Source organism: Xenopus laevis, chromosome 5L (genome assembly GCF_017654675.1).
Source record: "Xenopus laevis strain J_2021 chromosome 5L, Xenopus_laevis_v10.1, whole genome shotgun sequence".
Classification (NCBI taxonomy): domain Eukaryota; kingdom Metazoa; phylum Chordata; class Amphibia; order Anura; family Pipidae; genus Xenopus; species Xenopus laevis.
In genome coordinates this window covers 92,605,127-92,620,217 of record NC_054379.1, presented here as the reverse complement: position 1 = coordinate 92,620,217, position 15,091 = coordinate 92,605,127, and the positions used below count along the sequence as shown (strand labels likewise).

At 37.3% G+C, this 15,091-nt stretch overlaps 2 protein-coding genes across 2 annotated transcripts in view; one reads left to right on the top strand and one right to left on the bottom strand.

Annotated features, from left to right (window-relative positions):
- Positions 1 to 15,091, bottom strand: part of LOC108705643 — a 182,613-nt gene that overhangs the window by 75,987 nt on the left and 91,535 nt on the right. The window lies entirely within an intron of this gene.
- On the top strand, positions 3,579 to 9,536 carry LOC121393729 (protein kinase C delta type-like). The gene is made up of 5 exons (XM_041563086.1): positions 3,579 to 5,993; positions 6,297 to 6,435; positions 6,890 to 7,081; positions 7,184 to 7,312; positions 8,796 to 9,536. Exons 1-5 carry the CDS (start codon positions 5,947 to 5,949, stop codon positions 8,916 to 8,918), a joined length of 630 nt encoding a protein of 209 aa, XP_041419020.1. The 5' UTR covers positions 3,579 to 5,946; the 3' UTR covers positions 8,919 to 9,536.

The following is a 15,091-nucleotide window of genomic DNA, read 5'->3' as shown; positions in this document are numbered from 1 at the left end:
ACACAGTATAGGGACGGAAAATATGCAAAATATGGATGGAAATCAACATGTTTTGTGGCCACTTGCACCCAGCCCTGCACCATTCTACATTGTCTTACAGACATGAATGTTCCCTATGAATATGTCACTACCTGCATTTGGCTGTACTGTATTCATGAGTGGCAAGTGGAGGCTCTGCCAATCCCCTAACCTGGTGGGTGCAAATTTGCAAAACCCTTAGAATTGTCAGGGCCCACTTTAAACATCCCTATAATGCTCGCATGTTAGTGATCTTAGTCACTGACCTAACCTTTATCGCCCTAGAAAAACTATGCCACTAGAGTGGTATTATTTACAACACCTTACATCTCACTCTCAGTCACTAGGGTCAAGTGGCCAGAAGGTTACCTGAATTCTTTATTCATGTCTCCACTTCCTCCTTCTAGGTAGGCAGAAATAAATAATAATGGCAGTCTGAACTGAAACCTTTTCAGAAAAGCCTGTTTATATTGAATACTAAACATAATAAAAAAAGCATTTTGTGTTCATTTGCTGACCCATAGGATTACCTGACATCTCCCTGAGAACTAAACTCAACAACACTGCCCAGTCTTCACAAGCAATTGCTGAGTTTTCTAACTCTGGATGAAAGTGAATGTTTCACCAGTGTAACACTGCCTTCTATAGGAAATATTGTTTTCCTAATTTATTTTTCTATGATCCCATCTGATGTAGTGATATAAGATTTATCATTTTATACCAGGATCTCAGGATTAGCTGTAAACAAATAATAATAATTATTCCTCAGATATGTTTTCCTATTCTACTATGCTCTGTTAATCTGCATCTGGGCTGCAGTGTACATGTGCTGTAACATTCAGGTGCAGCAAAATGGCAGTTGGTCACATGGTATGCGCACTTCCTGTTATATACCCATCATCCCTTGCAAAGTAACAGTTGGTTGCAACGACCCTTGGTTGTCTTTGGTGCTGCACCAGCATTTGGAGATTTTGGAGATTTGAGCGACTTCCAAAGCGATTTTTTTTACAGTGAGAAGAAAAGAACTTATCCAGGATGGACTCTACAATCAATATGATCAAGCAAATAAGATCTCAGCTTGAGGAGGACAGCAGGATGGAAACACGTGAGAGGGTTAAGAGAAAGAGGGAGCAAAGCCCAGAGATAAACAACAAAAGACCCCACCAAAAGACAGAGCGAGCAAGAGAGAGGAGAAGGAGGAAGAGGGAGAGGAGGAGACAGAGGCTCTTGTATGAGAAGAAGGAAGAGCAAAGGTGGAAAAGACCAAGAAGCAGCGACAGGGATGAAGCAGAAGGTAAAAAGGATCAGACTATCCCATAACATAGTGTAACTGTCTCTAACTGTCTCTTTAAGCTTGTTACCTATACCCATGGCTATTAGCCACAGGACATCATATTTTGACCTCATTGGCAAAGGCAAATTCCCAGCCTGACTGTAACATGGTATTTAATGTATTAGATACAGTGACATTGGAGCACAATCACTCTAAGGGAAAGCTGTCACTGGTCCATAACTGACATAAAAAACAGTTGCAAATGCCTAGCATTAAACCTAGCATTAAACAGTTTGCCTCCTCCAGTTATCCACTTGTGTCTGTCTGACTATATATCTATCAATACCTATTCATCACTCTAGCCAACAAATCCTGATCCTTCCTATGAATCCCTCATTTATTCTCACTACTGTGTTGTTCCCTAAGGAGCTGTGATGCCCATTTCAGTCCTTCTAATGGTTACCATAGTGTCTAGTATAATCCTATGTATGTACAACACTGATGGGGGAAATTAAAATGTAATATAAGCTTTATCATACTGGAATAAGAATCAATTAAATGCTGAATTGTTTCTGAAATAATTAAGTTTATATTCACTATCCCTCTCTCAGCATCTGTTTCTATTTATTCTGTCTTCATACAGCAGTTCGGTTCAGATATTCATTGACAGTTAGATCCAATATATCTTATAGGGGGGGGCTTCCTTTCCTAGCAAATGTATTAGAGCTCACTCAAATAACTGATTCCAGTACAAACACTAAAAAAATAACTGCCTTTTGCACAAATTCTGCATGTAGAGATACAGGATTTCTAGTGATTTAATAGAGTGAGCTCTAATACATTTTCTAGGCAAAAAGGACCCCCCCCCATAAGATACGTTGGATCTAACTGAATATCTGACAACCAACTCCTGCATGAAGAAAGACTAAAGAGAAACAGATGCTGAGAGAGGGATAGTGAAGATTAACTTGATTATTAAAGAAATGGTACAGAATTTTTAATTGATTGTATTTAGAAAGTTTCTAATTTCAGTATGCTGAAGCTTGTATTAAATTTTCATTTTCACGATAGTTCCCCTTGAAGCAAACCCGTGCCTCTCCTATCATTTGTAGTATAACCCCTAGATTGTAAGCTCATATGGGCAAGATGTTCTGACCTAATGTCTCCCTTTATGCTTGTTCTATCCTTTGCCATTGCTTTTGTTATGCTGTTTGGGTTCACCTGAGCCAATAGTATGGTGGTGCCGCATATGTTGGTGCTTTATAAGTAAGTGATAATAATTATACAGATTCTGCTGGGGTTGAGCACTGTAATGGTTAAATTGAGCTCAGGAGAGGTGGGTTAGGAGAATAAAATATGATCAGCCAGCTAGAGTTTCTATGGGAACCAGCAATGCTATCTCTTCATTGGCTGTTAGACTGGAGGCTGTGTTAACTAATCTGAGCTGAGAATAAATGAGCATGCTCGTGAGCCAAATGTTAGGCACCCCCAAGTGATTGTATTGACTTACCTGACACCCCAGGCCTGTGCTCCTATCAGCAGAAAACTGCACTGGCCCAAGGTTCTTCTAGTGAGCACCATGGAGCGATCATCTTCCTACTTCTTCACTCTTTAAATCTCCTGGTGCAGATGCATGCGCAGTAGAACAAAATAGCTGGCTTTTTTCTACTGTGCATGCGCACCTGCGAGAAGAAAGAAGAAGCCGGAAGAGGATCGTTCCATGGTGCTTGCTGGAAGAATCCCGGGCCGTTGCAGGTTTCTGCTGATAGGAGCACTGGCCCAGGGTGTCAGGTAAGTAAATACAATCACTTGGGGATTCCTAACATTTGGCACCCCCAAGTGGAATATGACATTTCTTCTCCTTTCAGTTATCACTATGTTGTATAATTTTAAATTATGACCAGACCTTTTATATACCACATCCACCTGTTCCTTGGTGAGGAAAAAGAGGCATTTGTGTATATTTCCTTAAATTTTGTTTTCAGTTTCTTATTAATAGATCCTCAGTATTATGGCCAGCGCCGGGCCAACCCGGGAAGGGGCCCTAGGCTGCCTGGCCGGGCATAACGCCCACAGACGCACAAGCGGAAAGTCCAAATGTGCGGAACCCCTACTTCCGGTTCTGATTATGGCCATAAGATACGTATTACATATTTATAATATAAATTATTAACAGAATTTCTTTTCTAACAGAAGGAGAAAGTTCCTGGAAGAGACCACACATGGACGAAGAAAGATGTGATCCACTGGACATTTCCAGCTACAATTTCCATCAGGAGCTGGGCAATGGATCATTTGGCAATGTGAGCAATACATGCATGTTTTACTTATCTGCCATTAAATAAAGTACCTATAGTTAACAGTCAAAAACAAAGGCCCAGGGTTTGATCATCTATTTTTTTCTACAAATACTGGTGTAAAGGCCATACAGGGTTGTCACTAGAACTTACTTTGCCCCATAAGTCTTTAGAACCCCAAAGGGGCCTACGTTTTTAGCCTGACTGGAACCCTTCTATGTGGGTGTGCCTGTGTGTTTTTTTTAGAAATGCATCTAAGTTGCTTCCAGTTTAGTGAAACTGGTCCTTTGCCCTTTATCCATTCTTGGGTATCCCCTACCTATAAAGTGGCCTGTGATTGTGGAATTAATTTTACCCCCTTTATGGCAGCCCTGGATCTAAATCAGAAGTCAGACAGAAATGCCTATTGATAGGAACTCAGGATGGCAGGCCTTATTTATTATTTATGTGGAGCAAAGCAGTTGGCAGAGGATCTCTGTTGCTTATTGAATTAAATATTCTGTATATCATTTTTATGATATTAAATATTTTATTGTATAAAATCCGAATGTGAGAATCAAATACTTTAAATTATTTGCACATTGTGATGGTTTTCTATAATTTATCCCTTCTCTTTTTTTAGGTTATGTTAGCATCATTGCCCGACAGAAAGAAACCAGTGGCACTTAAGATCCTTAAGAAAGAGAACATCAAGCTTAAAGAAAGATATGAGACCGAAGTGAAGGTGATGAAGCTGGCTTGGAAATGTCCTTTCCTGTGCAACATTCATGCAGCATTCCAAACACAGGTACAATTAAGTGTCATATTGCAGTGAGGTGTGTTGATGTAGTGGCCTCTTGCCAAGAGAACATACAATTTGCTTTAGAGGGGAATATCCCTATGCGAGTCTCACAGGGCCCAGCAAATTTATACCTGAGTTCAGATTGAGAGGAGACATAGTTACTGCCGCAGTTGTCTTAAATGACTGTTTTTATTCGAATACATGAAAAAGAACTAAAAGTGTTTGCTGACTAGAAAATATTCTATAGTTCACCTTGGCAGTGTATCTACCGATCATTACAAATGAGGTATTGGATCTCTTATCCAAAAAAACGGTTATCCAGAAAGCGCAATATTGCAGGAACGCCATCTCCAAATAATGCATTTAAATCAAATAATTGAAAAATTAAAAAATAATTTCCTTTTTTGCTGTAATAATACAACAGTACCTTGTGCTTGATGGAAACTACGTAACATGAATCCATAGTGGTGGCAAAACAATCCTATTCGTTTTTCTTTTTAATGTTCAAGTTATTATTTAGTAGAGATAAAGAATGTTGATCCAAATTACGAAAAGATTCCTTATCTGGGAAACCCCAAGAACTATATTTGCATAATGCATCACTCCTCACACAGGAGTAGGTCCGACTTGTGGTTCCAAAGATAATTTGTCTGATTCTGTTGTACCTGCCCTATTATGGCTGAGCTACACAGCAGGGTTGGAGGTTGATCTGGTCCTGGTTCCAGGGCAAATGCTCATAGTTGGTGATCAGCACCAGGGTGCAGAATTGAAGCAGAAGAACGTTGCAGTCACCATGGTACTCAGCTATGCCTAAGGAGTATAGGGGTGAAGGGCTGCACTTGGAATGTGGTTGCAGCAGTTCAGGAGAGGGGCCTGGGGAGGGGATGTATGGTCACTAATTGAATTTAGTTTTCTTTTAATATTGTTGTGCAGTGGTACCTATGTAACATGTGCTTTCTTTTTCTAATTCTATCCAGCTGCATGCCTTCATTGTGATGGAATATGCAAGTGGAGGAAGCCTACAAGATCTTCTCAACAACAGAGGCTATCTGGACATGGACTCCGTACTGTAAGTGACATACAGCCTGGGGAGGTGCTTTTCTTCATGTAGCAGCCATACATTAAATGTGTAGTAAACACAGTATGGCAACAACATTTTGCCAGAGTGTAGCAGCAACACAAACACTGTACCAGTCCCTGACACACACACCACCTTGTCACCAGTCCAGGTAATCCTTGTGGATGCCTTGGCAGAAGCACATTCCAGAGTTAAAACTAAACTTAGATGCTAAAAGCCAAACTTTTTTCACTAATGCACATGCAAACAGCACAGGGCAGCAGCAGGGATCCCAGGGACAGAAAGCAAGATGGCAACATGACACTCACTTACATTGTCCTATGGCTGATGTGTTTTTTATTATGATCATAATTCATGATTATAATCACTGGAGGATGCTTATAAAATTGGCACCCCAGTAATTAAGCCTTTCCTTGTCCTTTAAAGGTGTAAGGTAAAGAATATATATCCACTATGTGCATTTTTTGCTAATTTTTTTCAAAGGTACTACGCAGCTGAGATGGTGTGCGGCCTGCAATTTCTGCACTCTGAAGGAATCATCCATCGGTAAGAACAGTTTTCTATATGATCTCTCTGTAATATGTTTAATAGTTGATATTATTGGGGGCCTTGTATTACAAATCCATTGCAGGATGCAAAGTGCAAAAAATCTGGTGCAATCTACAATATTTTTTGCACTTTGCATCCTGCCATAGGAGGGAGCTGTCATCCGTTTGCCCTCACGCATAACCTTTGTACATTTTGTTTCCACAAATGGCCATTAGATTTTTATTCTATGTAGAATTGAAACCGCACATGTTCTGCCATACAAACAGAATTATGCAGTGACACCTGTACTTTACTTTACAGAGACTTCAAACCGGAAAACATTCTGTTCAGCAACAAGGGACACATCAAGATTGCTGACTTTGGATTGGCTGCTGAGAACGTATTTGGCAACAAAACCATCTCAGGATCAATTGGGACATTGCACAACATGGCCCCAGAGGTGAGAGACTTATTACTGATATATGTAATGCACAAAATTTTACAGTATGGAAAGCAATGGAGGCACATTCCATATAATGTTTTTCAGTGGTCAATAATCTGCATCTTAACCTGACATATTGGAGGTCAAACATTTATTCTTCTTCAAATAATAATAATAAATAATAATTTCTTCAGCTGTTATGTATTTAAAAGTATCTCTTTGAATCCCAGCATCATTATTAACCCTTGAATCACTTGTAAAAACAAAGACTCTTAGCTAGTTGTAGCACCTATATAGTTCTACCTTTTCTGCACACTGAGAACTGAGTTTCTGTTTTTCTTGGGAGCTTGGACCACAGATTGATCACAGAACCCTTAAACGCCAAAATTTCATCAAGGCATAAACACAAACAAATGTTTGTAAACTGGAATTTCTGTATTTGATGGGGAATAATCTGTTCTTTGTATTTCAGATGGTCCAGTGTCACATCTACAATTCAGCAGTAGACTGGTGGGCTTTTGGGATTGTCTTGAGCAAAATGGCCACTGGAAGATCACCTTTTTATGAAGGCCGTAAAGCAGAGAAATGCATCCATTTTATCCTCAATTGCCAGCCCAGCTATTCAGAACAGCTCAGTACAGAACTGCAAGATCTTCTGGAAAAGGTGGGTGCCAGTGCATCTGATTAGGATATATATATGGCATTTATATGGACTGTAGTTTTGGTTTCTATTAGTAGCAGTAAGTCACTGTTTTTGTTCCCTTAGCTCCTAAAGAAGAAGCCATACCAGCGGCTTGGGTTCAAGGGGGATATAAGGATACACCCCTTTTTCAAATCCATCAACTGGATCAAAGTAGAAAGACAAAATGTCGAACCACCTTTCCAGCCAGAACCTGTAAGTATATGACTGAAATATTGTGAAACCATGGATTACAAGCTACACTCTTTAGTTTATCTAACAGTTCAGCACACTAAATATCCAAGAGTCTTCACTTAACCCAGCAATATTTCTGTATTAATGTGCCTGTATAACAGGAATAGCTCTAGGAGTTAACTCCTTCATGTACATTTTATGTTATAAAGACTGCAACCTCAGTGTACAGTTAGGGGCCAAGCTATGCAAAAATGCCTTATAATATCACATATCACTACATAATGCATCTAAATTCCAGGAGTATTTACAAAGCTGCATATTAATTTTAACTGACTGCAAAGCAAGGAGTAATATAAAGTGGGCATTTGGATAATTCTCTGTAAAAAACTGTGTACTCCAGAATTTCTTTCTGATGCATTTGTCTCCCTTTCATTTAAATAGGTTATAATAAATGATAGAAAAACCCACATATTAATAAATACTGTGGATAGATCTTTTCAGTTGATGATTTCAACATTCACAAAATCATATCATAAAATCAGTTGTAAGTACAAATACACAACTTATAATTATGAGATTTATTGCCTGTATTTCCAGCTTGATAAATAGGTCTCCTGATGTTATGGCAGCAGAGAGTTTTAGTGCAATATTACATGCATTCTTTAGACATGTCATTTGTTTAACATTTTCATTTTAGAATACAACATTTTGAGTAAAAAAAGGCTGAAATCCAAGAAAGTTGTTCAAAAACTCACACACTTACACAATGTACATATAGCACAGCTTCCAAGATATTCTTTTCTAATGTTAGAATACTGCACATATGCAAGCCTAAGCTTGTGCTAGAGATTCAAGGGAAATAAAAGTAAGATGCTGGCATGGTGTTTCCACAGCGTTTACTTGTTCTTCACATTAAAACATTTTAAAGGAACAGTAACTCCAAAATATTAAAGTGTATTAATGGAATGGCAATATGGGGCTGTGTTGATAAAACTGGTGTATTTATTAAAAAGACACAACTATAGTTTACATAAACAAGCTGCTGTGTAGCTATGGGGGCAGCCATTCAAGCACATGATACACAGTAGATAGCAGATAGTTACTGAAGAATCTGATTGTATACTACATAGCTTATCTGTTATCTGCTGTTTGACCTGTGCCTTATAACCTTTTTCAGTTTTGAATGGCTGCCCCTATGGCTAAAAGGCAGCATATTTATAGAAACTATAGTTGAGTATCTGAAGTAAACACACCCGTTGTACCAGTGCAGTAAAGCAATACATTATATTTTCATTGCTTTAAAACACAATTTTTTGGTGTTAATGTTCCTTTAAGAAACACAAATATTGCACAAACATCACCTTAATTTTACAAACACACAGATAGATAGATAGATAGATAGATAGATAGATAGATAGATAGATAGATAGATAGATAGATATACACTTATCAACTGAAGTCAAATATGTAAAAAGAAAAGTAACAGCTTTATATTTCTTTCAAGCAACCAAATCCTGACGTGAGCATTCCAGCAAGTGCCTTAGAGGTCCTCAACATTGACACCGCCTCAACTCACAGCTACAGTCTTCAGGACTTCACATATCTGAGTCCCAGCTGGCAGGCATAAGCCCACTCACTACAACTGTGGGAGAGGATACATCAACTCGAAGTTCAGTTCCCATCCAACTGGAAAACATCTTAATTTGTTCAAAAGCACACCAGTCTGCTGTATGAATTCACAGATCCATTTGCAGCTCTACCATCAGCTTCACCTGATGCATCGTTGCTACATAAAGATCAGCAGCCAACTCCACAAGTCATCAGTCCCACCATCAAATCCATCTCTGGAACTACCATCAAGTCCATCTTGCATTTCCATCAAAGCTACTTCATCACCTATACTTCCATCTCCAGGTGAAAACATTGGGTCTGGCCTACCATCAGTTGTATCTCTGTATGGACTTACTAAGCTACCCTCTCTAACCCTCATATAAATGTGTAAATGTGTAAGTATTTTTAAATGGTGGTAAGTATTTTAAATTGATTAAAAGAGCTGGGATCCTTTGGTTATATAAGTTTTGGCTAAATGATATAACTAAAGGGCTCTTATAAAACAGATAGTATCAAATCAAACTAGACTTAGGGTAATAGTAGAAATGTAAATTCAGAGGATAGTTACAAGAGGATAATAAGGTAAAACTAACATAGGCTGGAAATATAAATAATATCAAATATATAACTAATAAGAAATAATATAAATATATCATAAATAAATATCAATACATAAATAAATATATATATATACAGTATATATATATATATATATATATATATATATAATATCAAGTATAACAGTAGCAAATATATTATTAGCTAGCAGGAAATAGATTAATTAAAATAAAGATCTAACAGCAGAAAATGATACTATAATACTGAATATGATAAGATATTAGAAGATTAAATAGGATAGTTCACAAAATAAAATAAGATGTTGGAAGATCACATAAGGTATAACAAACATAATATAAAATATGGTAACACATGATAGGATAGGCTAAAGGCTTAGATGTTAGAAATTAAAATACAAGAGAAGAGGAGAAAATGCTAGACTATATAATAAGAAAGTATAGTATGATAAAATAAAAAGAATATAATAAAATTGCCTATTAGGACAAAACAGAATAGATAAACTGTCAAATATAAGAATATGCAGAAGGGTGTAAAATAACATATAATTCTTAAGAAAATAATAAAGATGTTAGAAGAAGCCATAAGATAATATGATCAAATAAACATAATATGATAGAGTTTAAAGTAGGACTAACTGTTTTATAGATTTAAATTAAAATGTTAGTGGAATACATAGGATATATAAATTGAGCAGAATTTGTTCCAGGAATAATAGGGAGGATTTTTTTCCCTGACAGAAACAAACTATTGAGTTGTTTCCATTGGGTTTTTTGCCTTCCCCTGGACCATATGTTACTAGAAGTCAGGTTAGCACAGCAGATAGTATAATAGGAAAATAATAAGATGGTTAGAGTAGTTAGGGACCTGCTCAGTGAGCCTACCTTGACGTGGTGGCAGGCTTGATATCTTTTAGCCAAATCTAGTCTATGGGCTTCTTCACCTTCCAAACACTTTTTTTTTAAAATTTTGATCTGCTTTCCAAAGAATCTGTTCCCCTTCTACTACAGAGAGCAGAATAACTGTAAGCAGAGCGAAACTAAGGGTAGGCAGAAGAGGCACACACCTTGAGGGGTACTAGGCACATACCTCAAATGCAGCCCTTGTCCCTACACCACCCGCAATTCAGATTTCCCAATCTTATCAGCAACTAATGGGCACACCCACTTGTTCATGTGCACACCAGCTTATTCACACATGTGCACATGGGGGGGGCAAGGTGGCTGGTTGGGTTGCCTCAGGCAAATTTTTGAAGGAAACCTACAGAAATCTATATATTTAGTACTGTTCGACTGATATTTCTTTCACATCATAAACGATCAAATCCCGGTTCAGAAGCTTGCCACTCTCCAGCTGACACTGAACTATGCATGTCAGCACCATCAGATCCTGCTGTTGGTAGATGCTGAGTATTGTAGTTTAGCAAGAGGTGGTATTGATTAATGCATTACACAGAAGGCTCTCTGTTTAGCGGGAAGGCATGCCACGGTTATTATTAATAAACACTTCTTGTTCACTCTTCTCCTCCCATATATCAGCCAGGCACAACACCTGTCAGTACTGTACAGTAACAAACCTCCAGTGTCACAAACAACACCACATTCCTTCTGAAATGGCAATGAAGTGATGATTCAATTACTCCCACACCGGCCATAAATCAACATATCTGAGGAAGTTTTACAAACTGGATTATGTTAAACTATCAGATCAAGCAGCAGAACTGACACCAAAAGAGAAAATATACTTGCTGTGTTCCTGCTCGTTGAGTAATTCATTTTCCCCACTCACCAGGCTCAACACATACCTACACCTGTTAACCATAACCATTACTAGCAATTAACTACTACTGCCAGCATCTACTTACAGCCCAAGGTTTGCATGGCATTCCCATATTAAACTGCACACTATCGAATTCTTCAATGGTTCTGCATTTCTAAAATAGTTACAATTCCCGTACTACGTGGACTCCTATCAATACCAAAATGCAACTTCATTTCTGACTTTGTGCTTCACATAAATACAGATGAAATACCCTTTTTAAAGGAAAACTATACCCCCAAAATGAATACTTAAGAAACAGATAGTTTATATCAAATTGAATGACATATTAAAGAATCTTACCAAACTGGAATATATATTTACATAAATATTGCCCTTTTACATCTCTTGCCTTGAACCACCATTTCGTGACTCTATCTGTGCTGCCTCAGAGATCACCTGACCAGAAATACTACAACACTAACTGTAACAGGAAGAAGTGAGGAAGCAAAAGGCAGAACTCTGTTAATTGGCTCATGTGACCTTACATGTGGTTTGTATGTGTGCACAGTGAATCGTACGATCTCAGGGGGCGGCCCTTAGTTTTTTAAAATGGCAATTTTCTATTTATGATTACCCAATGGCACATACTACTAAAAAAGTATATTATTATGATAATGGTTCATTTACATGAAGCAGGGTTTTACACATGAGCTGTTTTACATAGTATCTTTTAATAGAGACCTACATTGTTTGGGTGGTATAGTTTTCCTTTAATAGTGTGTTGTCTTGTGAAAAAACATGTGTGCTCCATAATGGAAATCCAGCCAACTCGGCAATAGCTGAATTAATCCCAAACTCATTGTCATGTAGTTGAAAACAAAATTCCAGGAGTTGATAGGTACTGTTTGCAACAGCTGATTGATTACATGAATAACTTTTCAGCTTGTGATAACTGAATATATTTCTTTTGCATTGCCCATCGAGTCTTGTCCCTGTTACTGAATTATAACTTCCATTATTCCTAACCTCCAACAATTTCCAATCTAAAGTAGGTTGCATTCCAGAGCATATCTCTGACTCACTCCATGTTGATTTTTATCTAAATCTATCTACCCTTCCAGCCAACCCATATAGACTGTACTCATACAAGTCATTGGATCCTACTTGTGCTGCTATGCTATAAGATTACTTACTCCCTTTTGTATTTCTGCTCTGAGAAAAGGGCTACATTCATTGGTTGGTTCGACATAAATCAAAATTTGACACAATGACATTTTGAACTCTGCTGTAAAGCTGGAGCCTTCACACACTGAGGAGCATCAGACAGTTGAAGGCATGTACCATTTTGTATCACAGTAAGCTCAATTTTAGCAGGAATCTTGAATTTTATATTATATGAATAGTACATTAGAATGTCTCACTGTTCTCTGATTATGAGCTCTCCACAGGACTGGAAGTAAAAAGTGTAGTTCTTCTTAATCTTCAGGATTTCCTTCAGCAGTGGAGGCATGTCTAGAAATCAATTACAGAACAGCAATCAGCATTAACAGAGATTGTGTGTGAAGGCTTTCATATGACAAAATGCTTTTTATTACAGCACATTTCCTATCACTATGAATGGCTTTCATCTATTATAAAAATGTTCTTTCTGCTGTGCGGAATATCAGGCATTCTTCACTAAATCAACAACATGGGATTCTACTGAGAACAGTAAGGAAGAACCTAAAAAGGCATTCTCTATTTTATTGCAAATACAAACAGGCAAATGTATCAGCAGCCAGTACATACTATGTTTTCAATATGTGTAACTTAATTCTAAAATATTTCTTCTTTATATCTTGATCTTGGAACACTGTTCAGAGATGGTACTATAGCAAGAGACATATTGCTGAACTGCATTTAACCAGCATGTTTATTTGTATAGGTATGGGATCCGTAATCCAGAAACCCATTATGCACAAAGCTCCGAGTTATAGAAAGGATGTCTTGTATATCTAAATTTTTAAAAATGACTTCCTTTTTCTCTGTAATAATAAAACAGTACCTTGTACTTGATCCAAACTAAGGTATAATTATTATATATTATTGGAAGCAAACCCAGCCTATTGGGTTTATTTTATGTTTACATGATTTTCAAGTAGACGATCCAATTTATGGAAATGACGATCCAATTTATGGAAAGATCCATTATCAGGAAAACCCTGAGCATTCTGGATAACAGGTCCCATACCTGAACTATATACGCAGAAGGTGCTAATAACTTATCCAGTTGTCCCTACTGAATTGCAGCCTCAGCCATAACACTTTGGTTGATTTTCCATGACAATAACTCCAAACAACGATTTACTGCCTCCTACCATAATACTATAGAGACTGGACAGACTGGCCCATTATGATTTACACACTATACTACCTGCATGCAGCACCAATACATGGAATATAGAGTAACAGGGGTAAAGCATAGAAAGGGCCAATACGCTTTACTTTTGGTCTTAAATGATTTAATATGTATAAAGGATAAAGGGGATTCATATGATTTTCAGCTAAAATATTGTCAGAATCCAACACCTTTCTCTAATTGATGTTCATTAGAAGAATTTGTAGTCGTATTTAAAATGTATAGTACAAGAACCCCCCTTTAATGTATAATGTATTAAAATATTTTTTGGTCAGTAAAATTATTGATTTTCCTAGTGCTTCTCATAAAGTATAAGTGGAAAGAGGAGAAAAACCATTCATCAGATAAAGAATCACTGCCCCTGGTCAAAGCACAATAAAAAGTTCTGGTTTTAAGGCTCAGACTTTGACATTTTTGCCAAGTAGGATCAAAGTCCCATAATGCAGCCTGACCAAATCATAATTCAATGGAACACACACTTGTGATTTGGAGACTTCAAAAGAATGAAGCACAACAACATTGTACCTATTTGAACACTTGACCACCTGGCATTAACCTAAATTTTGGGATAAATGAATTTCTGGAGTGGAAAACTTCCAAGTGAAACTTCCCAAAAAGAGATTGCACAAGGTCTTGCGGTGAATTCCAAAAATAGTGCCACAACCCTAAAAATACATAATTTTAAACAATGTACCTTATCAGAATAGATTCTCCAATGCACTGTACTATGCACAGCTCAACAGGAAATAATAAGGGTATTAACGGTCTGTCTCAGATCAATACGCAGATGAATTTCTAAAATAATCAATTTTGAATCAACAGAGACACCACCTGGTCATTTTGGCCAACTGTCTACAATCAGGAACAAACTAATGATAAAAGAAAGTGGCTTTAATGTTGCTCTGCTAAGAAAATTAAGTTTGAAATCATCGGATATTTCTCTAATCAGTATTAAGCAGAGCACACATCACAACACCTTCTTTTTCTCAGATATGTTCTTTCCTGAATTTGGTTCCCTTAAAACTAACATATATTGACATTGCTAACTCACAACTCTCAAAGTGAAAAACAATGTGGTTGAGTAATCATGGCAGGTTCTGAGAATGAAGATCTTTATTCTAGAAACACATTATAAGTTAAACTGATATACCCCCAATGATGTGTTGCACTATTGCACCTCGATCATTTGACAGGGTTGATCCCAAATGCATGATGGGATGCAAGGAAAATCACAAGAAAATAAATATTTAAGCTATGTCCCTCATTTTATGTGTTTACTTTAAAACAGAACAAAAAAGCCAGTGATGAGCATGGAAAATAACTAGTCCATCTGCAGTCACTGCTTTCAATTTGACCTTTTGCAGACAAGTGTTTGGATGATTTCAAGGAATAATAGAAGGAATAATCGTTCGATCGAACGATTAAATCCTTCGGATCGAACGATTCGAAGGATT